The sequence below is a fragment of the Gallinula chloropus genome, assembly GCF_964237585.1.
Source record: "Gallinula chloropus genome assembly, chromosome: Z".
NCBI lineage: Eukaryota > Metazoa > Chordata > Aves > Gruiformes > Rallidae > Gallinula > Gallinula chloropus.
This window is the reverse complement of record NC_140089.1, coordinates 35,326,939-35,354,372: the sequence shown is the minus strand read 5'-3', so window position 1 is coordinate 35,354,372 and position 27,434 is coordinate 35,326,939. Positions and strand designations below refer to the sequence as shown.

The window sequence follows — 27,434 nt, the reverse complement described above, 5'->3', positions numbered from 1 at the left end:
GGAGTACCGGTTTTGAGTGCATGCTCTCCATAACCCCAGCTAGTAGTAAATCACCCTTTTCTTCATGTCTAAGATAGCACTCTTTCTATTCATCTTCAAAGCTAAAAATCTTATCCAGCATTTTTATCTTGCACTTCAACTAACAAAGCATCCTTTGAAATTAAAAAAATATTATTCTTCTCATACCCAGAAGAAACTGATATTGTAATGCTCTGTTTACTTTGGCCAAGGCTCCTCTCCTTTCCTTATGTTGGTTCTGTATTACTGATCACATAAAAGATAAGTTACCTTCATTATTTTAACTCTTATCACAGATTTATCTTGTCCCATCTGTCTTTCAGCTTCAAAGACCATCTCTTTTCTCTAGTCATGATGCATTGCTTAGTTTGATTGTACACTTAAATTAACCTAAAATTAAAACTAGAACATTTGGATTGCCTTCCATATACGATGACATCAAAACCTTCTAAAAAAAAACCCTCCCTTTGCCGCAATTTTTAGTAAATATCAAAACAAGCATACTGTTGATGATCTACTGCTCAAATCACAAACTCTTTCTTTCTTTTTTTCTCTATGAAGAGCAGTTTGGAGTACTTCCACAGAAGCATACTGATGTGAGTTACTGACTGCTTTGAAAGATGAAATGAGACCATAACACAATTCCACAAGGAACTGTATCTACAATCATTGGAAAGAGAATATAAGATTTATGCATATACACTTTAAGTACCTGCCCATGCAGCATCAAGGAATTACCAAGAAAGCCTTAAATTATGTACACTGCAATGTGCATAACGAATTAACAACACAAATACAGGTATATCACAAAGGCAATTAATTCTAACATTACACAAATGAAGAAGAAAAAAAACATTGAAAAGTGACAAATCTTACTTCACTGACAGAGAAGAAAGAATGACTATAAAAGGTTTACAAGGATGATGAAGGGACTGGAGCATCTCTCATATAGGAAAAGGCTGAGAGCTGGGGCTGTTTAACCTGGAAAAGAGAAGACTGGGAGGGAATTTCATTCACACATAAAAATATCCAAAGCTTGGATGTCAAGTGGAAGGGGCCAGACTCTTCTCCGTGGTGCCCAATGACAGGACAAGGGGCAACAGGCACAAACTGGAAGACAGGAAATTTCATCTCAATGTGAGGCAAAACTCCCTCATTTCAAGGATGACAGAGCTCTGGGACAGGCTGCCCAGAGAGGCTGGGGAGTCTCCTTCTCTACTCAAAACCTGTCTGACCACATTCATGTGCAACCTGCCCTAGGTGGTGCTGCTTTGGCAGAGGGGTTGTATTAGATGATCTCCAGAGGCCCCTTCCAACCCCTGCCATTCTGTGAGTCTGTGAATTCCTGTTTACTCTGTTTTGGTGAAACAGAATAGTCAGCAGGATGAGCTTAGTACTACTGGACAAGCTACAATGTTGTGTATGCAACAGTGTACAATTTGTATTCAAAAATCTTGAGCTTTAATTTCTCTGGTTTATTTCATTACAAGTGCTGTTCAAACAAATCTACACAATTAAAATTAGAAAAAAAATTAACCAAAACAAGAAACCCCAACTAGATTCAAATTGAAGCTAAGAGGTCATTCCAAGACATGCTGGAATAAGAACCAAACTAATGAACAGTGTGAAGGGAAATGATAAAGAATATCAATCCCAAAACACTTTTAAAAAAACTAAAAGCTCAAGAAATTTGCCTCAAATCACCAGCACGGCACAAAACAAAATTTCTGAAGTTACCTGACTGATTTGGATTTGGTTTCTTTCAGCTGCCTCCAATGGTTGCCCTGAAGCCAGCCATCTTTACAAGACAACAAATCATTCCATATTTTACATCTAGATAGCACCTTCTCATGCCTACGCTCTCCTGGGATGTACTGTCTAACCTGGAAATGCCATTCTTTCAAGATCTGAAGAGAGCAGGCGCCTATTTATATTTTTTAAATTTTCAAAATTTTTAAATCAATTTGAATATTTAAACCCTAAATGAATTACGAGTTAGAAAACATAAAATAATTTCCTAAGTGTGCAAGCTTTCTTTAAAATATTTTCCTTCAGAGCCTTATCACTTCTATACTTCCGGAAATTTCATGTCAAACTTTAAATAATTTATTGCTATTTTTTTATCCAAAGATTCTTGGGAGACTTTTCATCTCACGAGCAACAGAATTCCAACGTATGAGTGGTTAGATCTTGAAGTTCTATGAAAATTATTTAAAAATTAGAGATAAGCTATCAATCACCAAACTGACTGGGGCCAACAACTTCTTGGCATGGAGTCTCCTAATTCTCAAAACCGAAACTGTGTTGAATGAAGAGATGACAAGTAAATAGAGTACACCACAGTTCTCATATACTTCAACACTGGCAAAATACTATGAGGTTTAGGGTATTGTAACCAGTTGCTTCAACACATCAATGCTGCTGTAGTAAAGATTCTCTTGATTCTGTTTCAGTTTGCTGCTCTTACCCAACACTATAATAAACAGCACTATTTGCAGTATAAACCTTGTAAATATTCCAAATGATGTAAATTCAAGTTGCTGAAACAAGGAAATGAAAGCACCTGAAACTGAACAGCAATGATTCAATGATTGACTACTTGTACCAGTTTACTTTTCAGACTTCTGGGAAACGTATGATCTCTTCTCTGTCCTGCTATTTACCTCTATCTGTATAAATTATTCTTCCTTTAATATCCTTTGTTTTGTGACAGAATTGTTGGGACTTTGAAACTGCCAGGTACCAAACAACTATGGATGACAGCAATGCAGAGGAACCAAGTGAGATCTAACATCAGTCTTCTCTGCAAAGACATTAAGATAGATATTTAACAGCTTGGAATAAAGAAGTGAGATTTCCAGAGACTGGCACTAGAATTTTCCATAAGCTTAGTAGAATTATATGCAATGAGAGACTGAGAAAATTAGGGGATCTAGACACAAATCCAATTAAGTATATACTTAGATAGGGAACACAGTAGAGATATAAAAGGAAGACTGGTATACATCATGTCAATTGAGAGCATTTTATTTCTCTCTCAAAAAACATAATATAGCAAGTAAATCAGATGAAAATAGTATTGAAATTCAACTGTTTTCCATATTTGGAAATTCTAGATTTCCTATCATATAAAAAACAGTAGGAAATTACTTTATTTCAGTCAGCAGTGATAATGTCCCAGGTTGAATTCTGTGCCAGTTTTAGGACCTGCACTTAAGAAATACAAATTAAGTAGACAGAAATTGTGTAGATTTTTCTCTATGGAAAATAAAAATAGCTTGAGCTTCAGGAAAATACTTTTAAAATATTGGAACAGTGGAACAAGTTAAACTGAAAGCTTTTAAATATTACTTCATCGGAAGCTTTTAAGAACAGGCTAGCCAAATTTCTATTGGCAAGATGTAAATATTTTGGTTTTTTCTCATCTTACACCAAAACAGGCAAAAATGTTTATAGGCTTTCTAGAAGCACTCTGCACCCTTTTGTTTCCATGACTGTATAAAATGAAATTACAAAGTATCATCTCACAAATGACAGAAAATTAATCTACTGCAACAATATAGCTCTCCAGAGATTTGATCCAGAATAATTCAGATAAAATCCTAAAAATGGAAATCTACTACAAGAATATACTGAAATTACCTGGTTTGTTAACAACATCCTGTAATTCAGTGACAGAACTGATTATTGCAGCAAGGAGGTCAGAACTAGTAAACCAGTTCAGTGCTTCAAGACAGTGAATTTGTTCCTCTTTGTGACCTGTGAAACAGAATTGTAGCCAGCAATAATGTTGAGTAACTCAGGTAAGCCACGCTACTCTCTCCAGCTCTTTCATAAAACTAAGTATTTGTCACAGACTAATTCTTCTTTCATATCAATTTATACTCTATTGAATGTATTTCCAGAACTACTAAAATGGAAAAGTAGGTAGAACTTCTAGCTTGAGAAACATGTTTTACACCTTTTAAACTTGTAGGGGGAAACATGAGCTGGTCTGCTAACAGAAAAGGACAAGATGACTACAGAATCTCTAAAGAAAAATTCAGAAATACTACAGTACTGTTTTACCTGCATCAGAAAGCAACCTTTTGCATTTTTCGTAGGAAATAGATCACCAAAAGTTATTAATAAGAGGAACTATCTTTTTTAAAAAATGTTGATGGTCTATTATTTTGGAACATATAAGATATTTACTACAGAGATGCACTAGCACCTACTTCTGAAATTCATAATGCAAATATCAAAGATACTAAACGTATTCACATGTGTAGTTGTAACTTCTCCCTCCAGGTATAACAAACTAAGCATCTCCTATTAAGGGGAATTTACATCGATCAAGAAATGCCGGAATCAGAAATTACGTTTTTCAAAATGTCATTAAAATTGTCTTTACACTCTATTAATACATCATTACTATTTGTTTTTCACTAACCATGTAATTTAACACAACACTTATCAAAGCGGAAAACAATTAGCTTACTTGACAGATTACGCTTGCCTTTGGAGTCTCCCATACAAACCAGAATTCCAGTGCCTTCTTTGAAGCTGTTTACCCAGGAGAAGAGGGAGCTAGAAGACTGGGCTAAAAGTTTAAGTCTATTAGCTGCCAAAACGGCAATCACACCTCTTCGGAACACATGAATCAGGCCTTTAATTTTTTTCTTCTTCAGTTTTGCTTCATCCTGATTATTTTCCTCTACATCAGAAAGAGCATGAACTAGGGTCCTAATCTCCTGGTTCACTAATTCATAAATGTTGACCTGATCTTGGAGAAGGACTCTTTGGGAAGACATGGCACACAATCGGCCATAAAGAGGATACAGGGCACCTGCCAATAGTGCACAGGCTGCCAGGAGAGATGAATGCTCCTTCTGAAGCTGCATTAATGTATTTTTCACAGAAACATTTTCAAGGGTCAATTTCTCCTGTCTTTTTTCAAGGACATAATTTTTTTCCTTGTTTTTCTCTGCTGTTTCTTGGTATTCCTGGGACAAAGGGAAAAAAAACAGAGAAAATAACAATTGCATTTTTTTTAATAACAAAATTATTTTTACATAGACAAAAGATAAAAGAATTTATTTTTTCAGCTTCAAATTAACACCTTATTAAAGGAACAAAAATTATTAGTACTGACTGTCAAAGTATCTCTTCTAGCAAACACTCACAGAACCAGATAAATGAAAATAAAACAGCAGCATGAGGACAATTTGCACAGTCTTCAACTACAAATGTACTCCAGATTTCTGACTATAATCCACTTGTGCGGCTGTAGCCCACAGAAGGTCCAACAGTACCTCATTGACAACAATATTGTTTTATGAGTTGGCTTAACAATAAGCAATTACACGCTCCGATTTCAGAAAGAATATGGCACTTCAAAGCTGAAAAGAAAGTTAATGTTAGAGAGAGGAAAAAAGAAGGATGACGCTGGAAGATAAACCTAGACAGATTGGCAGCAGCTGGGAAAGGGGAAGTAAAGGTGATCTCTTAATTACTTTGTAATCAACCCCCTACTTATATATTCACAGATTAATTAGGTCTCATACAGAACTGAGTTTTCAGAAGAACAGTGTATTACAGGTATTGTTATTTTGACTAGTGCCATTACAGATACTGTCAACTTGCAGAACTATTTTTCTTCTGTATATACCGTGAAGGAGGGAGATGTAAAAACATAAACCCTTGTAGCAAAAATGAGATGCTAACTAGCCAAGGAATGCCAGGAATAAGCTTAGACTCTGCAGACCAGTTGCTTTTCATAACATGCAGTTCTCGTACAGGAATCAAGGCACTATGTTAGTACCTCAGAGATTCAGACTGGCTGCTTCATGCATGAAAGTCTTCTGTGATTGGAACCACTTTGGGCTACATTTAAACGTGATCCAGGAGTATAAGGAGGTAATAAATTTTAGGCACTGTTCACAAAGAACCCACAGGCTCAAGTTAAACGCTTGAACTCCAGTTATGACACATGGACACAAAAAGGTAAACATTAATGGAATGACAAGTCTGTATGATGAAGAGAGGATTATGTTAAGATTCAGCTACCTCACAGAGCTACAAGCAATTTTGTTAAAAATGGGGTGAAGTTATTCCCGTTAGCAGTGGCTAAAAGAGAAGTGAAACAGTGTCATGCAGCCACAATCCCACGTGTTCTATTTGGTACCCCAAGCAAGTGGTAAGGAAGCACCCTAGTTTCTATTCCTTCCTTTATCCTGCATGGTGATAGGGGGGTGAAATTACACCGCTACCCCTACAATGGAAATAAAAGATCCCATGCTTCTGTAGAGATGTATCCTAGCCAGTTCAGAATGTCTTTGACCAAGTAAATATTTTATTATTTTTTGGAAGAGGTAGAATTTGTAGCATTATTAAAATACTTTCAGTGCTACAAAAATAGCATAGATTTAATTACGAAATGCAATCTATAGTCTTCTATGTCACTTTACTACTTTAAAATTAAGTATGAGCATGTACAATACTTTCAGTGCTACTGCATTATTTACAGTGTTTGATTTTTACAGAAAAAACCCTGATAGCATGACTGGAAGAAACTGAAAAGGTAAGCCGAATTTAGAAAACAACTTACGGTTTCTGGCCATCACAGGTGAAAGGCCAATATCTGAGTAAACAAAGTGTGATTCCTATAGGACCGTTGGGCAGCAATACCAACATTCAGTGCTCTGGCTAATTAAAGCTTACTTTTTAAAAAGAAAAAAAAAAAAAAAGCCTAGTGTCTACATTTATGTCTATCTGGTAATATGCAAAAGTGAACAAGCCACGCTGTAGAAATATGAAAGATTTGTAGGAAAAGACACTTTTACTGTTTTTATCAGCTAATAACTGGTTTTGTATTACTCCACATTGTTTCTAGTGTTTTCTTCAAAGCTTAAAATCACAGTTTTTGAAAGGGACATAGAATGCTCTTCCTAAACACTGGCAAGTCAACTTTCTTCAGTGCTTGAGCTTTGGTAACACATTTCACTGGGTTGCAGAGCTTTGTGGATTTTTTCCTCTATTTCAGATGTTCTGTTGTTCTAAATGTACACAACTATACCTCTAAATAACTATCAACACTGCACTCCTCCATTTCTTTCCTGTATTTTAAGTACACCGGCCAGACTCCCCTATCAAGACACCTGGTATATTTAAAGAGTATAGCTGCACGCACTTCTCCCTTTGTACTGATTGCACTGACTTCTGATAAAAACCACAAAATTCCACAGCCTTAATTCACCTGCCTTGCTTCCAAAGAAAACAAAAAAGGTGACAATAAAAGAAAATATTTTTTCCTCCCTAGAGGACTTTTTCCCTTTCTTATTTAGCAAACCTTTAATTTTTCTTTTCAAATTAACATATTTAAAGTAGTTACCAGGATTTTTCTCTTACCACATGTTTTTGCATATCAGAACAAAATCCTTCTATTTTAAGTGGCTGTCACAAAAAAATGGGGACAGATTAATAAATGTCTACACAATAAACAAGCAACAACTGATAGTTAAAACTCAGAGAACATTTCCTGTGAGACTATGCAGAGTCTGGACAAATAATTTCTGTGAGGCTAAGGAACAGGCATAGTAAATTTTCAAAATGGCCCACTATGAAACCAAGAGGACTGTGCTTCTGCTACAAAAGGCAAGGAAAAAGCATATGCATTTTAAGCTCCACTGAGTCTCTAAACATGGAGACCAGGGACAAAGAAGAGCAGTATCTATGGAGTGCCTTGTTTATTGCTGATCTGTGATAAGGCCACTCTGGGAATTTCTGCCCTACAGAAAAACAGTAAAACTGCTTTCTGATTACACCATCCATCTGACCTACAGTAACAGCTGTGAAGTAGTACCTATTAACATCCATAGATCCTATCTTGGAGTCATGGACCCTGAACAGTGCTGGGCAGAGACACAAGCAGTGGCAGGTGTCACTGCTATTAAAACCTTCAGATTTTGCAATGTTACATTTTAATCATAAGGACACCATTCTGAAAAAACCCCAACTCCCAACTTCAGAAACAATAATTTCCAAGGTACATTTCTCATGTTGCTGTGCTATTAGAACTCTCTGTTAACTCCTGAGGGCCTGAATTGACAGTCTTCACTTTGCCTTCATACATGTACCAACACATGGAAAAATTAAAGTAGTCTCAACCCAGCATCTCTAAGAAAAAAGAAGAAGGCATGGAACACTGGTTGACAAGTTACAAATAAAAAGATGCATCCTATGCTGTACCATTATCTTGGTGCAGGACAGCAAAAATCACTTTTCCCTTTCCAGAAAGGAACTAACAGTAAGTTGCTACAGTTTCCTTAGAGTCTTAGAGTGAGGATACCCACAGTAGTTCAAAGAAATACAGAATACTAGCAACTTATATTCCACTTACACTGGTTATATATTTCCTGTAATATTGAGTAAATAAAGCCTGCTAAAATAATTAAACTTAAATGTGGCATTCTGCATTTCTATGTAAATAAATGCTGGCACTCAATAATATCTAAAAGACTCTTTGAAGACATTCCATAACTTGTGGTACATTTTTCCTTGTTTCTTATGGAAACAAGGCTGTAACATTAGTCTGTCTGCACACTTCTAATCCAACAGAGCAGTGAACTCGCAGACAAATATGGCTCAAAATGGAATTGGTAGAAGACAGTCAAGTCTTCCGAAAAGCAAACTATCAGGATCACAACAGCCCCAAGAGCAGACATGCATGGACCCTACACAGATCCCAGGAAGGGAAAGGCTTAATCTGGTATTTACAGGTCCAAAATCAGTGACAAATTAGAAATTCATAAGAAATTAGTCTGTATTCTTCCCAGATTGACACTGAATGGTAAGGAAGGCAAAACTGGAACATGGGACAGAAAAAAGGTGAGACAAAGTGGTATTGAATCATCTGATTTTTATACAGACATTGCACTGCCTGTATTACACTACCGGCTTGTGCTCCAACACTGTATAATTCGTGTCAGAAAACATGTCCAGATGTTTCTATAGGAAAGCATTTCCCTTTAGAAACCCAGTAGTCCTGTACAGCAAGTTGACAGATAGTCTTTTCCAGAAGACATGCCGAACACCTGTTCCACAAGAGAGCCATGTTTGCAGTACATGGTCTGCTTGCAGTCCACACATTTCAACTGATAAGACTGGCAGGTTCAGCACCAGCCCAAACAATGGCACGGTACTGCACAGCACCAACTCTCCACAACACGCTAGAGTTCTGGAAGAGGCAGAACCACAGAAGCATTTGGTTGGAAAAGACCCTTACAATCATTGAGCCCAATCACTGAGCCAGCACTGCCAAACCCACCACTAAACGGTGTCCCTAAACACCCTTATCTATGCATGTTTTAAATGCCTCCCACAGATGGTGACTCAACAACTTCCTGGGCAGTCCCAGTGACTGGCAGCCCTTATGGAGAAGACATTTCTCCTGATATCCAACCTAAACCTCCCCTGGCACAACTTGAGAGCATTTCCTCTTGTCCTATAGCTGACTCAGACCATTCTTTAGTGTAGCATCGACAAGATGTAGAAATCTAAACTGTGTAGCTCCACTTTTTCTTTAGGAATGAAAAGTCGGTATTAAAATTAAACTTTCTTGTCTCATCATTATTTTTGTGAGATGAACCTACAGGATGTTAAGGAAACTTAATATAAGCCTAGGTGCCAGTTATTCCACTCATAGGGATGGTTTTTAGCATTGCCAATATCCAATGTGAAATGCAAGTATCAAGAAAAAAATATACACAATATTTTAACTAATTCATAATTAGTATAAGTTGCTCCAAAAAAAAGAATATTTCCTAAGTACATTTTTCAGAGTGCAAAGATTTCCAAGTCCAAAATCTGAGTCAAATACAGCATTCTTCTGATGAAGCAGGTTTCAGGTGGCAGTCACAAGAAACAAGGCATATCTTATTTCCTCTATTTTGTAACACTTGTAACTTAAACACGTATATAGGAATGTGACTGTCAAGTCAGTGAATTGTGGTTGCAGACTGACAGTGAAAATTTTATTTTGCAAGTAACTCCTCTAACAATCAGCAATGACAGTTTTACACTTGTGACCACTACTCTCTGTACTTTCTGTATAACAAAGTCCTTCAATACTATTGAAATCTACCACTAACTGCTAATTTGTTCTCAGGGTCAGAATGTATGTACCTAAATTTATCCTCAGATGACACCACATTACTATTACTCTAGGGAGTTTCTGCAAAACATGACACTGAAAAAGTAGCTGCTGCCCTGTATAATTCTTAAAATCAGCAATTTCAATCTTACATTCTCAAAAAAAAACGCTAGACCAAATGAAGCAATTCATATCTAGAATGCTTTAACAAAATTATTTATTTATTATTATGTTAATACTAGCACAGTGTTGTTTGTTCAGGGTGGTTTGCTGTTGGGGGATTTTTCATTTTAAAGATATCCTAAAATTCCCAAACAACCTTAACTTGGTTAGGAGCTTAAGATGCTGAAATAACTCATCAAATATTTACAAGAAAAAAAAAAAAAAACAGAAGTTCACAGCACCATACCTGTGCCCTTGCATGAACTTCCCCAAGGAGACCTGAGTACTGCTGTTCCAGATACTCTTTTTGTTTCTGCCAACAGCTTTCCTGTGCTTTCATCTGTTCAGCCATTTTGCTAAAAGCATCTTCCTGGCTCTGCTGAAGCTCCTTGACAGTATCGGACTTGTTCTTACAAACACATTCTAGGTGAGATATCTGTGTGACAAGCATTTAAAAAGAAATTATTTTACCTCCCATACACCTTTTAATTTTAATTTCTTCAATATATTTAATAAAACTAAGTAAAACCCCTTCACAACAGATTATTTGAATCTTGCAAAAAAATGAGACATTATTTTTGAATAACTAGTTTCCCTTTATTTCAGTTGTGCCATCCTTAAACCACCTTGCAGGTATCTGTTGCCTTCTTCCTTGGAAACTTGAACTGGACACTGACCATACTTCTTTGAAAAAAGTACATTACATATTGTGCTGCTAAATTAGAGACTGGACTCTACCAGTCCAGTCCAAGGATGGTAAGCAATAATGAAAAAACAGCCCCTAATTTTATTGGAAAGTTAAGACAGCCCACATATTAATAAGCATTAAAATAATTTCAGGAAATTTTAGCATATAGTATGCTTTTCTCACAAGTAGCTCATTCACTGATGATGTGTTTTCAACAAGCATGAAGGGATTCACTCTGTGTTTCAGCTTCACAGCTCCCATGCAAACTAAATGGAGGAATGAATCAAGCTAGCAGTGACCTCCAGACTCAAGCCTACAGCTTGTTACTAGGGTATATCAGCAAGATACCTTCCAAACAGATCACACAAAACTGAAGGAAAATTTTGTTCTGGGAAAGCAGGTACAGCACATAACAACATTGTCCCAAATCCCTAAAGATCTGCTAAGCACATGAGAAGATCCCTAGAGAAGTAACAATTTCAATAACCATACTAAATTAAAACCCAAGAAACCGTAAGAAACAACCCCCAAAACACTGCAAACAATATTAACTCCCTTCCCTTCCAGTCCCTTTCCACCTTGGCTTCAAAAGGAAAACAGAAACATACATCCAATCTGCATAATCCAGATTTTATACTATCCTTCTTTAGTAATTTCCATTGACTGCAGGGGTATTCACCAAGTGATGGGCTGAGTTAAAACAATTCACCACAACCAGCCTTTTCCCTCACTCAGGCCTCTGAAAGAGGTTTTCCCTTCCTATGCCTCAAGTACAAAATGTCAGGGCAGCCAAGATTCAGAGCCACTCTACTAGACCGTAGGACTGCCCTGATCAGTGGAGCCAGAGTATGAACTGAAATCCTAAACAATGGCAAGTATTATTCTGTGGAGCCAGTGCAAGTTATTTAAAAAGAGGTGTTACTAAAAATGCAGTGATTTCTGGGAAGAAAGGCCACATGAGCTTCTTCACATTAAAGTAATTCAGAAAACGTACAGCTTCTCCCTTAAACATTGACATGTTTTATAAAAGTAAGTATTTTGTACTGTATTTCTGAATACAAATTTCATAATCCAAAAGTTACAATTAAGCACAAAAAAAAACCCCAAATCACACTTGCATTTTTTTCAGATAGTAACTCAGAATCATAAACATATAATTTAAAGATGATGTTCCTGGATAAGTGCATTTTGTTTCTGTTTTATGCTAAAATAAAGACTTGCTTTATTAGTGTAAATGACTAAGTTCTTTGAATTGCTTCATCAGTAAGATTAATTTATTTTCTTTTAATTAGGTCCCTGTGGCTAATATTGGCTAGTACTATTAGCATGTCCTGCACAGAAAGTGGAGCTTAGAGACTTCATACAGACTTCAGTCACATTTACATGCCCACAGCAATGGCATCAAACTGAGTTGTAGACAAGCCATAATTAATGGTATTGAATTATTAACGTCCAAATTCTTTTTGAAATAAGATGAATGTCAGTCCTTTTTAATGATACTGTGATGTGGACAAATGTCACTGAATTTAATAGAGGTAGCTGGTGCCTAAGGACACTTACCTTCTCATTAGCCCTGTTGAGGTCTAAGATCAGGGAATCAACATTCTCCTGCAAGACTGTACAAAGCTCAGACCAAGAGAATCTATCTAGGATGCCTTCTGGTTGTTTTATAAGCACACAGCCTGCTACCAAACGCTGGTATAAGCTATGGAGGAAGGTTAGCTTCTCCTGAGACAAAAAAAAAAAAAAAATAAAAAATTAACTGTTGTATCTCAACAGTGTTAGAATCCAAAGAGATGCATCATATGTACAGTAATGTGAGTTTCATGCAGCTGGAAAAAAAAAAACCCTTTTCTAAATTCCTTAGTCTCATGTTAATATTTGCAGCCACAGATATTAAAGCCAGAGTAAGAAAATAGTTTTACAAAATTTGTCTAATTAGACAGTATATAAATAAAATCCAATCCTGAGGTGGTCACAACCATGACCTGATACAGATAAACATTTCCATGCTATTAGTATATGCAATTTAATAATTTATGTTAACACTTTCATGTACATTCAAACTGTAGCCATTTCCAGTATCTGCATAGCATGCAGAAAATTGTCTGGCTTGGCAGCACAACACATTGTTTATACAACTATCACTCTAAAGTCTTTTAAAAATTGTTTTTGCATGGATTATGTATGACTAAATAGCTAGACAAAATAGGTTTATAGCTTCATCAGTTAAATTCCACAAGCCATGCCTCATTCATTTACACTGATTTTAGCCATTGGTATAATAAATTGATGCAAGTTATAAATAAACTTCAGCAACAAAAGCATGCAACAGAAATCACAGCCTTCATCCTTTTAGTACATATATACAACTTAATAATTTTGATTAGGGCACCAACAGAAAGCAATATCTCAAAAACCACAAGAAATAGAGTCTTTATTTGAAGTCAGTAAACCATTGTAAATGTTCCCATTGCTTTCCAGGGGCCTTGATGAGGCTTTATGTAAAGAAATTGTGGATGGCCAAGATGGGGATCTATGGTTTTTCTAAGCCTTTTCATTATACTTAGGTGCACTTTCTCATAATTATTTCAAGCAATTTTAAGCAATTAAAAAATGTAGTTTAGTTTAGTTTAATTTTGTTTCTAGCAGTTCTCCTAATTCTCCAAAGAAAATCCAGTGTGCCACCATTTTTGCTTGAGCTGTGACAAACTAACAATGATAATTATCCATTTGGCATGGAATAAAGGCATCCCAAGACCTAAAATCAATTCACACATGTTGAATGCAACCACAGTGTTGTAGACATGCTGACTTTACAATATAGCCAGGCTTCTAGTTTCCTTCACTTTAATCATTATCTGATGTGTATAACAATTCCAGCTGCTTCATGTGGACACTATTTAAATACCAGACTGTAAAAGAGGTGGAAAGAATGTTTCCTTTTTACTCAGTTGGCATCCATGTCCAAATTTGTGGAAGTAATGAGCTCAATATGTATGACAACTATGATAAAGAGTATCATTGCTATTACTAGTACAGAACTGCTTTAGTGAGGGGGAAAAGCAACAAAATTAACATATGTAAATGAGGGAGACAATAGTTCTGAAATAAGACTTTGTGAAGCAATTCTCACATAGAGCACAACAGTGAGCAAACAGGTCACAAGTAAGAATTTCTGTTTTGTGGCTTGCAGGCAAAAACCCCTCAATTCCTCATTTGTTGTCTGCTGATTGCCACGTTAATCAGTAATTAATAACACGTGGTGATGATGATGATGCTATTATACGTTCCAATTGTAAAACATTTTGGTGAACTTTCAATTTGAAAGAAATAATTAATTTCTCATCTGGCATAGCTCTTTAAATAACCTCAGTTGTTCAAAAATTCAAAATACTGGAAGAGTTAAGCTTTTACTTCTGAACAGAAGGACAGAGAACAAGTATGTCCTAAAATATTGTAGATATTAAATACATATTTCAAAATATGTATCTTAAAATCATATTTTGGGGATAAATCTGCTAAAACTAAGAGTAACCAGCTGATGCATGCAAATGTATAAAGTTGAGATTAAATAAAGACTCTTTTTGACAGTCATCTTGTCTCTGGTAATACCTCCATATCCTTTTGGTAAGCCCTGGTAAGCTTCTGGATTTCCTTTTCAGATTCCGTGGCACGTACTTTCTCCTTCTCCCAGCACTGCTGTACATTCAGTAGTTCCATTTTTAAAGTTCCTATTAAAGTCTCTCTGTCTGCACACTTAGTGTGCAAATGATTTAACTCTTGATTGGCATCAGACAGGTTATCCTGAGCTTCCTGCAGAACAGAAGCAGGGCACAGAAAAGCTGGTAAGAATTTTACTCTGTAGAACCGTTACCCGCGCCCAGTGGCTGGCACCTCAGGAAGTAAACCGTCATAGAGCCACGTGCATTCAAAAGACTCCAGGCTAAGCTGAACCGTATCTTGTCAATGAGAGAATTCCAAAATTGACAGCAGTCCCTTCTCCACAGCTCGTAACGAGACGGCATCAGAAGCCCGTCTATCTCTGAGAGAGGAAAGTGCCACGACGCGGTGGCCTTCGGAATATCCCCTACCCCACAACTGAGATGCAAAACACATGGATGCAGAGAGCTCTCAGAGCTAGTGAAAAGATTTATTTTGTTATTTTCATCAGTCAGTGTCTGGTCTGTTACAGCCAAGTCAGCAGGCAACACAAAAAGCTGCTGTTAGGCAGTGTATTCTTTATCTGCGTGATAAAAAATCATGAGGAAATCATTTGGAAGTTTGACCACGGGAAGGAACTAATAATCAGAAATGGTCATAAGCACAATCATCACTTTACCAGCACAAAATCTCAGCACATAAGCAAAGAACTAAACCGACTACCTCTCTTCAGGCAAAAGATTGCTGAGATGGAGTGGACAGATACACGTGCTTTCCTCTCCTACAAGCACTGCACTTCCAGCACTGCTAAAGTTGGCTAAAGGTCAAATTAAAAGCATTGTTTGTTTTTCATAAAATTATTGCTGGCTATACAGGAAATTTAATAGGACAGATACTTACAAATTCATCAGACAATCACAACTTCTATTCTTTTTAAAGAAAATATTAAAAAATTAAAGCAAATTTAAATACCTAACAGAAATGTTTTCAGACTGGATCTAGTTTTCACTCACACATACAATTTTATTACCAAAATTTTAAAAGGTCAGACACTGGTTTAATGCATAAAACCCAGCACTGTCTGTGCGTAGCAAACTCGGTTTTTACATGATGAATACAGTATCTGTTGCAATGGGTTGTGAATTTTTTAGGTGCCTTATGAAGATGCTGCAACAGAAGCAGAAGTCTTCAGTCTTCTGGACATAAATTACTACAGAAAGTTCAGATGAGATGACAGATCATGTGCAAGTATCAATTAATATGAAGATTCAATGAGTGTTGTAGAAGGATCTGACTAAACTGAGGTGATAAAGCAGTATATTCCCAGCAAAAGAATCTGAGAAACACTGGGAGTAGAGACATTCTATTTTGGCAGTAATATAATACACTGCCAGTTGGGAGATTAAGTTTAACCATGACCTCAGGACTTCCTCAGTCCCTTGGCCACTGATGTAACCAGACAGGACATTACAAAATGATGTGTCAGCCAAAAACCAGAGCCTCAAAAAAAAAAATAAAAAATTCACAAACTAAAAGAGGTCTCAAGCGTTTTTAGCAGCTCCCAGATAGAAATTTTGGGCTGCCCATTGCACAACTGTTAAGGATGATCTGATACTTCATACATTCGTTAACTTGTCTGATAAACAGGTACACATAACTAACAAAAGAAAGGACATAAATGTGATTTCATATGAACAGAGGTAATTCAATTCTCTTCTCCTTCATTTAAGAAAAAGTTAAGAGAAAAAAATACTGATTCTGATTTCGATACAAAACTATACTTCATGAATTGATAAATCTATCTCAAATTATTTCATAAGTGCAGTCACTGAAATGACCAGTTATGTAATCTGAAGTGGTAACCAGAATAAAGCAGCATGGCTTCACACAAGCTTGCAAGGTGAACTAGTCTGCTCAACAGACTACAATTGTACACAGACTTTTTCTGATGATACTTTAAATCCAGAAAAAGCCTCTTGACAGAACTTTCAGATTTTTATATTAAGTTCATGAAACCATACCTTAAGGTCCTGACTTAAAGTGCACGTTTTCTCTTTGGATATCTCAAGTTCTTCTGTCATCTTTTCACACAAAACCTTCATTTTCCCAAGCTGTGAAAAATACCGTAGTCAAGTGGGCTTTTACAGAAAGCTACACAATCACTTGAACTTAAAGGAACAATCTTATATATTAATGCAAAAAAATAAAAGGCCTCAATTCTTCTGACAATATTTATACTCCACACAATCTAAACAATGCCCCATTACAATTTAACTAAATAACTTTTTATAATGATTTAAAAAAAGTAGCAGTGGCAGAATCCCAAACTGAGTTCACTATTGCTATTAACTTTCCCATTAACTCTCAAAATATCTCAAAAACACAGGCTTTAAAATTCATTTGAAAATGTGACAAATTCACATTATGATCTCGGGAGTGGTTTGAGAAAACAAGTTTTCTAAGTCAGTGGCCATTTTCATAAACTGTGCAGCTATGAGTGTGGTCCCTACTTTTCACTGAGGACTTGCCATGATCAAAAAAAGGTAACAGGTCATTATAATCTGTATCTGTTACCTGATGATGAGGTTAGCAATACACACGCCTGAAAGACAGCGTCAAATAGGAACATATAATACTGCTGGGTACTGCTGGCACGTCACCATTAAGGAATAGCTCAGAAGTAAAAATGCCCACTTATAAAATTTGCAGATTACTTTGGAAATTATATTTTTTGTTCGTTCCCAAAACAGGAGACCTGGCAGAACCCTTTAAAATAATTACAGTAAAATACAGAATGTTACTGGAGTATTTCCAGTCTTTTTATTAGTTTCCTAGCCCTGTCTTTCTCCTCACACATACATTACATTGAAAGTCAAAAGCTTGCAATCTGTCAAAAACAAAGCACTTATACACCTTTCAGTGACACAAATGAATTAGATTTTTTAATCTAATGTTTAACACAGTATGTTAAAGGTGACACATGACAAATTTGCCAGCATATTTCATGTATACATACAGGTGTATGTGTACATTAACAACTCTATCAATATGTGGAGTCTTGTTGAAAATCTCCCTATAAAAAGAACCACTACATAATTACTCAAAACTAAACCCTTACTGCTGTGTATTAAAACATCCTGTTTTTATTGCACAGTGCCCTTCATAGTCCCTTTGTGCATCATTGTATTATTAAAAAGTTTTATTACTAAACATATCTAATATATAAAAAGCCAAAACCAGCATTGTCTATGGGGGTGGGGGTAATCAAGAAGGACAGAGCACTGCCCTTTCTGTGCACCATGAAGGTGCTTGGTGATCTCTGGCTCCATATGACAACTTCAGGGTCAGTCACACGCAGTCCTACTGGGAAGTCTTGTGGCAGGTCATCAGTTGGTCCTGCTCTGCTTGCGATTTATTTTCCTTGACAGTTCATTCTTCTTTCTGTCAGAATACTCTCTTTGCTTTCTTAGCAGCCACCCCCTTGGTCTCCCCACTGCTGTCTCTGGCACAGTTTCACAACAAAGCACATCACTAAGCCAAAGCCTGCTGAGTCGACTTTTCAACTGTGCTGCCGATCACGTGACATTCCTCCTCCCAAATAACAATTCGCTGTGGGTAATATGTTCCTAGTTACTCTGCAGCTTCCAGACTTAGGTCTCAGAAGAGTTTCATAATGACTATACACATCGGTTCTCTTATCTCACTGGGAGAGACCTAACAGTGCTTGCTGTTTACAAAAGTATAATAGTTTCCATGGTCACTTATTTTTGCGCCCACTGAACAAACTCAAAGGTCTTGCAGGGGACCATTCTATTCCCAGTATAAGAGGCAAAGCTGATACAATCGTGATTTTTTGTTTTGTTTTAAACATTACCAGTGACTAGCTAGACTATCCATTTGTGAAGGGGGGGAAAAAAAAGAAGACAAAATCTAGAAATTAAAAAAACCAGTACTGGCATTTTTACAATCTCATCAGATATTGACTTTCTGTATTTGCCAATTTCATTCAAAGATAAGCTAATTACAAGTTTGTACAAAAAGCTTTGACAGTGCAGTTAACTTCTCTCTACATTTTATAAAGCCACAAATTCATAAAACATCTACACCCAAGAGGATTAATTTGATCGCATCAGCAACACAAATGAGAATAAAAATGCAAGATTGTGACTCTTCAATCCGTGAAATAAAAGGCCAGTAGGGCTGCATGGAAAACACTTGGTTTTTTTCAAGGTTAAGACTTCCAAAATTTAAGTTTTTCCATTATTGTCTTAGATAAAATATTGTCATGGTCCTACTTTACATGAAGAGACCTCAAAATAGTACCAAAAGAGATTTCATCTAAAACACTCATCTCAGAAAATTATGCCACTCTTCAAATGTAGGAGAGCGTGCACATTTACATAACTCATACCAATGACTGCCAACGTTGAAGTGTTGCACATTTAGGAATATTGTGGCGTACACTGCCCAAGTCTTAAATTATCAACTTCCAACTGAAATCTTAAGATATGAATGGCTTGTTTTCCAGAATGTGTATTAAAAATAAGAACCCCAACAGGTTTACTAAGAAAACAAAACCAAATTAAACTAAAAAGAAAAAAAAAAGATAAAACCTCTTCTCCCTGTCCCCCTAAACACAAGTGAAATTTCACTGCAGGGCAAGCTTTGAGAAATAGTAGTGACAGAGATTATTTCTTTGGGTAATGTGAAGCTGTCAACTAAACATTCCCAGTATTCTGACCTTTTTTACAAGCAAAGCCTATGTACTGCTGAAGGCCGAAGGCAATACATATAGAGCCAAACAGTGCAAGTGTTACCTCATTAGACATATCTTCCAGCTTGTTCTGGTAAGCTGTCAAGGTACACCTCAAAGTCTCAAGGACAGAGAGGCTCAGAGGTTTATCTTTGTCCTTACAAGTGCCTGAAGAAAAATACAGAATGAAAATTAAGCCTTGAAGCCACAGAGAGAAAACTACTCACCCTGGATGAGAGAGGTATTAAAATTAGTTAGGGCTTCAGTGACAATACAAAACAGTAAACAGCAACCTTGCTTGCCACAAGAGATGCAGCTGAATAGCCATACTTTCAGAGAAAAAAACAGCTGAAAGACATTTGTATAAACGCTTTAATACAAGATGCAGAACTGTAAGTTCTGGATTACACTTCTACCTAATGTATTTGGTATGCAGTCTCACATATAATTTCTACTGTGGTCAAGTCTGTGTCATTCAGTCAGACCAGCCAACTTGAAAACCACACAATAACACACTCTGAAAACATGTTGCCTTAAAGTTAAGTATGTTACACTTTTCCTGACATTATTTTGCTGTTGTGACTAAGCATGCCTATTATAATGTAGTGCTTCATCTACTCAGAGCCTTACTGAGCCAAAGATCACATGACTATGTTATGCTTGGAGAGGTCTTAAAAACCTTTTAAATGATCTTGAATTTCATTCCAAAGGAAATAATAAAAAAAATTTATTATCTGTCTGCAGAGTCCTACATAATGTTTCAATTATAAATCTTAAAGCTGATATGTCCATTATATACACACTACACTTATTTATTAAACCTTTAGGTGGAGACTTCTGATCTGGTTGCCTTAATTAGGGACATATGAACAAGTCTGAGCATTCCAGAGCCCGTAGTACAACGTGGTAAGAAAGCAAAACAACACTGTATTGATCAAGAGGTCACAAGATGTCAGCTGATATTAAATTTCCAAGAACAAACTATTCATTTTTTTCTGGTGTTACAGCAAGGTTATTGACAGACTCTTTTTCCCCAGTATTATTTGTATGCAGCATTTATCAACTTATTTTATTACAGATTATACTATCATCTTTTCCACAAGTCTTTAATATGTTCTAGAAACAGATGAACTTTAACAAGGCTAACGGTATCCTTATCTTCAAAAAAAAAAGTGAGAAAATCGGTGGCATTTGAACTCCACAGAGGCTAAATAATCATAACTCTCAGCAGAACTAAATGGTGATACAGGTGTTTATTGCCTCTGAAAGGTCAGTGTCACTAAGCAATTTACCTAGGGTGGCTCATGAGGTCTAATCAGATACTAAACTCTAAACCTTTTCTTTGGTTTTCCATAAAAATTTTGTCAGGTAGAAGACATGCAATTACAGACCTGCAGGTTGGGTTTTTTAAGAACCCTGTGGTCAGTGTTACCTAACAAGCATGATACTCAGCTCAAAGCACTACAAAAGTGGTAATTTTGTCTTCAAGGCTCCGTAACGCCCCAGCTGCTGTCAGTGGGAAATCTACATATATGCACAGGTCAGAATGTATAGACAACAGCCGTTCTGAATGCTTTTCCCATCAATTAGCCCCATCTCCTAAGCCTTTGGTAACACCAGAAAGCAGACTTCTATTTAGATTGGGTATCAGCTTTTCACTTGGACTTGTCAGCCAACTGTCAGTCACACCTAGTCAAACCAACGTGGATTTGCAAGATTGCTTTCAGTAACAGAAGCGAGATCTGCTCTACAGCACGTGCGTGAATTTAAACAGAATGCATATCCTAGTGACAGACCTTTGCTCATAACCAAACCTCTGAGTCCTAGAGATGTCCCAGATAGCAATGTTACACTTTGAATCTACCTAAGAATAATTCATAAAACCTGACCTTTTGGCAAGGAGTTTAGATTTAACGTTTAAGAAGGAGACTAGTAAAACCTTACTACCGGTTTTACCACTTAGCCACAGCTATAGTGAAGGATGCAGAGGTCTCCTCTGTGTCCTCTCAATTACAAGAGTGACTTCCCTTTGCAGGAACATTTTTCAGTGATCTTGTTGATATTCCATACTTCAAGCCCTAGAGAAGTTGCAACTAACAATTCTCATTCAGCTTAAAAAAATGCCCATTTAGTCAATCTAAGTCTTCCATCCCAAAGTTTTCATCAAGCTGTCTAAATAATGTGTCTTCATTCCTAAAGTCCCAATCTGCAATGCTGTCACTGAAACATGCCTCTGAACTATCCCAATTTATGTCATATTTGCCAAAACTAGCCTTCTGCCAGTAAACTTTCCACGCTGGCATTCCTTACCTTTGCTGCAACCCTATTTTTAGGAAGCCCAGTCTGCCCATGGAAATGCCAGATTCCACCTTCCTGCACTAGCTGAAAACAAGCTTATGGCTCTAATACTGGCCAAATGTTGTCAGTCCTCACAGTTCAATGCAAGAGATCTGCAACATAATCCAAACAGCACTCTCTTGCTGGGGAGGCCCTACCTCAGCAACAAGCAGAAAAACAATCTAATACTTGAGGCATTCGCCTGAATATCACCTAAGAGTTTAGGGGAATAATCTTGGGAAAACGCCAGGTTCCAAAGGAGTCTGACAGGAGGTACACAAGTGAGTAAACTTAAACCTGCTGCTTTAGACTTTCTACTAGTGGTACTAGGCCTGGCTAGGACAGAGTTAACTTTCTGCACGGCGGCTCATATGGTGCTGTGTTTTAGATTTTTGACCTAAACAGCACTGGTGGCCTGCGATAAATGGTGACACTAACTCAAAGCAGCCAACACTCTTGGCACTTTTTACTCCGTTTACTTTTTTTTTTTTCTTCCAGATTACTGCAACCACAAATTATTTTTTTTCCTGAAACGAAGACAAACCTCCCTGAGCACAAAGCCTGTTGTGCTGAATAACTGCAAAATACAATAAACTGAACAAAGACAAACTGAAATCATGCAAATGGCCCAATATGAATAACAAAGCTGTGGAAAATTTATAAAGGTCACTTAAAAAACAGAATATGTGAATTTATGCTGGTTCTTTTGGAATGTATTTTAAAAAATCATTAACATTCTCCGTGTTTTAATCTTAAAGACTTGTCTTTTTTTTGTGGTATAAACCAAAAATCACAGCCCAATCAGCACTTAAAATGGAGGGGCTGGACATTTAGTATCAACAGATTTTTAAGCAGGTCTCTCACCCACTTGAGCTGAAAGTTAAAAACAAGAAAGGAAAGACTGCCCAGGCAGCTGTGGCACATGCTAATGTGGCACATTTCATCTGCTAATTAGACTACAAAAGTTTATTTAAGATTTCTACTTCCATTGGCATCTACGCAGTCTATTTCAAATATTAAAATATCAAAAATTACATTAAACATTTTATGGAAAATTCAAAGAAATACCAATACACGATAACTTAAGTATAAACAGTAAAGGCAATGGAATTAAAAATTTAGTTTCACACTTACAAATGCAGTAAATACACAGAACAAATGTTTTGGACATTGACCATCTTAATGTCATCCATAAAGACTCTATCCACAGCAGAGCCAGATTTTACTTTCTTCCTCAACTGAGCCTCAGCAGAAATGCTAAATCTTAAAAAAAAAAAAAGAACCAGCCAAAAACCTCACAAAACTCTTTAAATAAGAGCTTTCAAAGTTTACCTCAAAGAGAGAAATTAATCCTGAAGTTACTGTTACTGAATTCCTAATATTACAGAAACAGGTCAAAGCTGTTCTCTGCAAGGTTTGCCACTAGGGAGAACAGAAAACATACCCAAAAGACAATTACTGCTTTGGAAACTACACTCTGGAAGCAGCATCCAGCTCCCCCCAGAATTGCTGACGCCTCTCTGAGCATGTGGAACTTTGCAAGATTGAGGAAAACATACAGTTTAGAAGAGCTTTTCAGTCTGATGTATCTACAAGTAAACCTGCAAGTATTACCCACAAGAATCACATTTATAATTACAGAATAAAAGTGCTATCACTTCCCAAATAAAAAAATCATATAGCGCATGTGAGGAAATCAATGCATCATACACTCAAGGCTAGGCTTTTAAGAACAACCAAAATCTCAGGAAATTCCTTTATTCAATTTCAACTATACCAGGCCCTAAAAAAAAAAAAATTTTTTGTGAAGATACAAGAAAATGCATCTTCATTTAAATTTCATACAACCCATTTATATGTCTACTATTGCTGAAAAGTGCAGAAACATACCACATTTTACATCAAATAAAGCCATTTACTCTTTAAGCAAAATTTTGCCTGCTTTGTTGCAGTTTATTTGCACTGTAAGCTAGAAGTATTTTGTGTCTAGTGTGTGATTTTCTAACAGGGACTATATAAAGAAAACTTTTTTATGTATAGTATTAAATTGCTATTTCAAAAAGGGTATTATTTTCACCCTTACAAAAAAAAGATTAGCTTTGATATTAAAGTTCAGCTCTTTTTTGTTAGGCACTATTTCAAATGTTTAGGAACACAGTGGTTTGTTGAGTTTGATAAAATAATTACATATAAAGTTAGGTAACAGAGTGACAACCGCTGACTTACAATTAATTTCAATGAAAACAGAGAAATAATTGTTCTGTATTAGATCAAATGAATACAATATAGTAACAGTCCACAATCAACAGTAAAAAGTATTGTGTTATATCATGTGTCCTACACAACCTTTTTGAATATATGACCTTTAAGTTGTTGAAGGTTGCCTCAGAATTTGGCTCAGTTCAGGCAAAACATCTGTTCCCTTTGCAGGTATACTGTAAGGACTTTTTTCTCAGTTGGATTTAGAGCACAGCAAGTGAGCCCTTTTCTGACCGATCATATACACCCCAGCATTTGTAAATCAAGCTCTGGGCTGACAACAGCAGGTCCACATTCCGTCACCCCTTCTCAGCTAGCAAGGCCATTTGACTGCTGTGAGAACTGCTCTTATCATGTCATCAAATCAAAGCATGTTGAGAAGAGGGAATGCAAGAGGCATCTGCAGAATTCCCACAATGTAGTGACTTTGGAACATTGACAGATGCATCTGTCATTTTATACCTTCAACTAACCTGCTGTCCGCTGGCCTGACATAGCAAAGCTGTCCAAGAGTAACTCCAGCTCTCTCATGTTGTTTTCATACGTCTCTGTTAGAAAGACCTGGTGTTTCTTGGCCTTTATTTGACAGGAGATACAGACAAGACAAGAGGGGGAAAAAAGAAACCCATTAAAGTAGTAAACAGAAGAAATACAGATCACAATGGTATTTTTGTTCCCTTTCAAATTTAAATTCCTGCTATATTTCTTATTACTCCTTTTCTTGTGCCAAGCGATCTAATATGACATCACAAGTAAGTAAAACAGAACTTCAAAAACCTTAAAACAGAACTAAAGGCTCCAGAGAGTAAAAAGAAAAAAAAATGGTTGCATTAAAACCTAGTCTTGATCTTCTTCTGCTTTAAAAATACCTTCATGAACATTAATTAACGGCTGCCCATCTATGCAAGCAATGAAATCTATTGTTACACCCTACAAGGGCATCCAGAAAGACACCAAACTACTGGCAGACAGGCTAGAAATTCATGATTTGGCACTCAGTCAAATCCCACACCTATTCTCATTGTAAACCTGCCTACTTTAATTGTTAGTATCTTCCATGCTTGGTAGTGAATTCTTCAATATCAAAAACTCCTCCTTATGCATGGAATATAAAGCAGCAGAGTCCTTCAGCTCCTATCACCCAGTTTTCTTAAAGAAAGCTGTTCACTAACTGCAGCCTATTGTTCAAATCAAGACACAGGCTTTATCCTAAGATAAAGATATCAGGAAAGATGTGCTGGATCAGATTTTTTATTCACTACAATAGAAAAATTCTATCAAATCACCCCTTCAATTTATAACATGTATTAAAACCTGCAATTTTCAAAGACAAGTACACATAATACCAGACGAGACCAATGTCCTCTTGGACTTACGTAGTTCTGACTTCTCTAAGAAATGCTCAATTTTAGCAGCTGACTGATAAATGTAACACATCTCAGCAGTTTAGAAAACAAAAGAAACAAAACCAACCCCCCTCAATAACCCCTCTTCCCTAAATCAAGAGAAAACTAGATTAAAATAATTTCATAATGTTCTTATGAGAAAAGTTACGCCCACAGGTATCTCACTAATTTTAACTACCTGTTTTTATTCTAACACCTATTTGTGTAATTTCTGTTTCTACTTGGTCATGGAAGTTTACCCCTTCTACATGGAGAAAAACTGTTCCGTTTTCTATCATATCCGTAAACTATTGCTTTAGTTATGCTTCACTGCATGTGTAAGGATCCCATCAATTTCTCAAGAGTGGGAAATATCCTCCCCAGGAAAAATGCTACATACTGGTAGCATATAACTGTCAGGCTAAAAAACCAAGAAATGCATTTAATTCTCTGCAGTGTTCTTCACTATTCAGTTTAAATATTTTATAAATTTGCTTTACTCTTTCAATTTTAATTATATGTACTGTATATCAACTAATATATTATTCATATGTGTATTTCAATGTTAGGTCCCCTGTAGCATTTACACGCATCTCCTTGTGTGAGTTTGTACTACACTACATAAAGAATTTCCAAACCACTTCTATATATTCTAAAATAACTATGTTGTAATTCTTACTCTATAAAATTATCTATATAAATAGAGCTTGTAATTGCCAAGCTCCAGTAAAAATATTTTATGGGATGTAAACACGTTAAAATAATTTACTCCCATGTACCGGTATCATCCCAAAGACCTCACATATTACAAATAAGAAAATACAATATGATCAGCATCATAATAAAATACATGCTCTTTTTACATAAACCACTCCAGCATAGACAAGGTCAGACTTAATCTACCCAGAAAAACCTTTTCCCACAGAATTATCAAATGTGAGAAATTTGTTTTCAATCTTCTCATCTTATTTTTTCATTTGGTTTAGTTAATTTACCACAAACTAGTCAGCATATTCCAGCCTATGCAGCCTTAGCCACTTTTCTGTACTTTATTTGCTAACTAACTGCATCTACACTTAAAGCTCTTTTTCAACAGCAATAAAGATCAAAAGGAAACTCCTTAGATTATCCAGTTTCTCTACACTTCAGCTGCAAAGTATTTACTGTCTTTCCTTTCTAACTCCCATTTTCAATCACTGTCCCCATTATCAGATATTAAAGAAAAATACTGCTGGAAATCCAGGCACAGGTTAAGAGTCCAAAAGGGTCCAAACATATCAATCTAATTTTTTATGTCTCACTGACAGGTATCTAATAAGGATCTGTAGAGTCATAAAATCATAGAATAATTTAATGTGACAGGACCTTGAGAGGTCATCTGGTCCCACTCCTCACACACAGCAGAACCATGCTTGAAGTCAGGTTAGGCTGTTCAGAGCCTCATTCAGTCAAGGCTTGAGTACCCTCAAGGATGGAGTTTCAACAACCCCTCCAGGCAACATGCTCCATTATCTCTAAATCCTCACTTTGAAGTTTTGGGGTTTTTTTTTTTCCCTTACAGATAATTAAAATTTCCCTTTTTAAAACTTCTGTTTTGTCTCACAATTTCACTGCACATTTCTAAGGGAAGTATAGCTCTGTCTTCTCCATAAGTACCCATCTGAAAGTTCATGACAGTAGCTGCAATACCCTTCGTTTCCTTTTCTTTGGTGTGAATAAACACAGGAAATACACTCAACTCTCTACTTTGAAAGGGAAAAACATAGAATTATTGAAAGGTTTGGATTGGAAAGGACCTTAAAGATCATCATGTCCAAACTCTTTGCCATGGACAGGAACACCCTCCACTAGACCAGGTTGCCTGAAGCCCCATCCAACCTGGCCTTCGATACCTTCAGGGATCCAGGGGCACCCACAGTTTTTCTGGGTAACCCATGCAGTAAAGAATTTCACCCTAATTCCTAATCTAAACCTACAGTCGTTCAGCTTAAAGCCACTACCCATTGTCTTATCACTACATGCCCTTGTACAGACCTC

The 27,434-nt window shown here is 36.5% G+C and overlaps 1 protein-coding gene across 1 annotated transcript in view; it reads right to left on the bottom strand.

The window, feature by feature from the left end:
• The window catches only part of CCDC171 (coiled-coil domain containing 171), a 152,056-nt gene that overhangs the window by 81,419 nt on the left and 43,203 nt on the right, over positions 1 to 27,434 (bottom strand). The window contains exons 9-16 of the mRNA XM_084278309.1: positions 24,486 to 24,588; positions 19,481 to 19,584; positions 16,685 to 16,774; positions 14,616 to 14,816; positions 12,561 to 12,728; positions 10,560 to 10,748; positions 4,499 to 5,003; positions 3,661 to 3,777 (exon numbers count right to left, since the gene is read on the bottom strand). Coding sequence (XP_084134435.1) covers positions 3,661 to 3,777; positions 4,499 to 5,003; positions 10,560 to 10,748; positions 12,561 to 12,728; positions 14,616 to 14,816; positions 16,685 to 16,774; positions 19,481 to 19,584; positions 24,486 to 24,588 — 1,477 coding nt within the window. The remainder of the gene's footprint in view (positions 1 to 3,660; positions 3,778 to 4,498; positions 5,004 to 10,559; positions 10,749 to 12,560; positions 12,729 to 14,615; positions 14,817 to 16,684; positions 16,775 to 19,480; positions 19,585 to 24,485; positions 24,589 to 27,434) is intronic.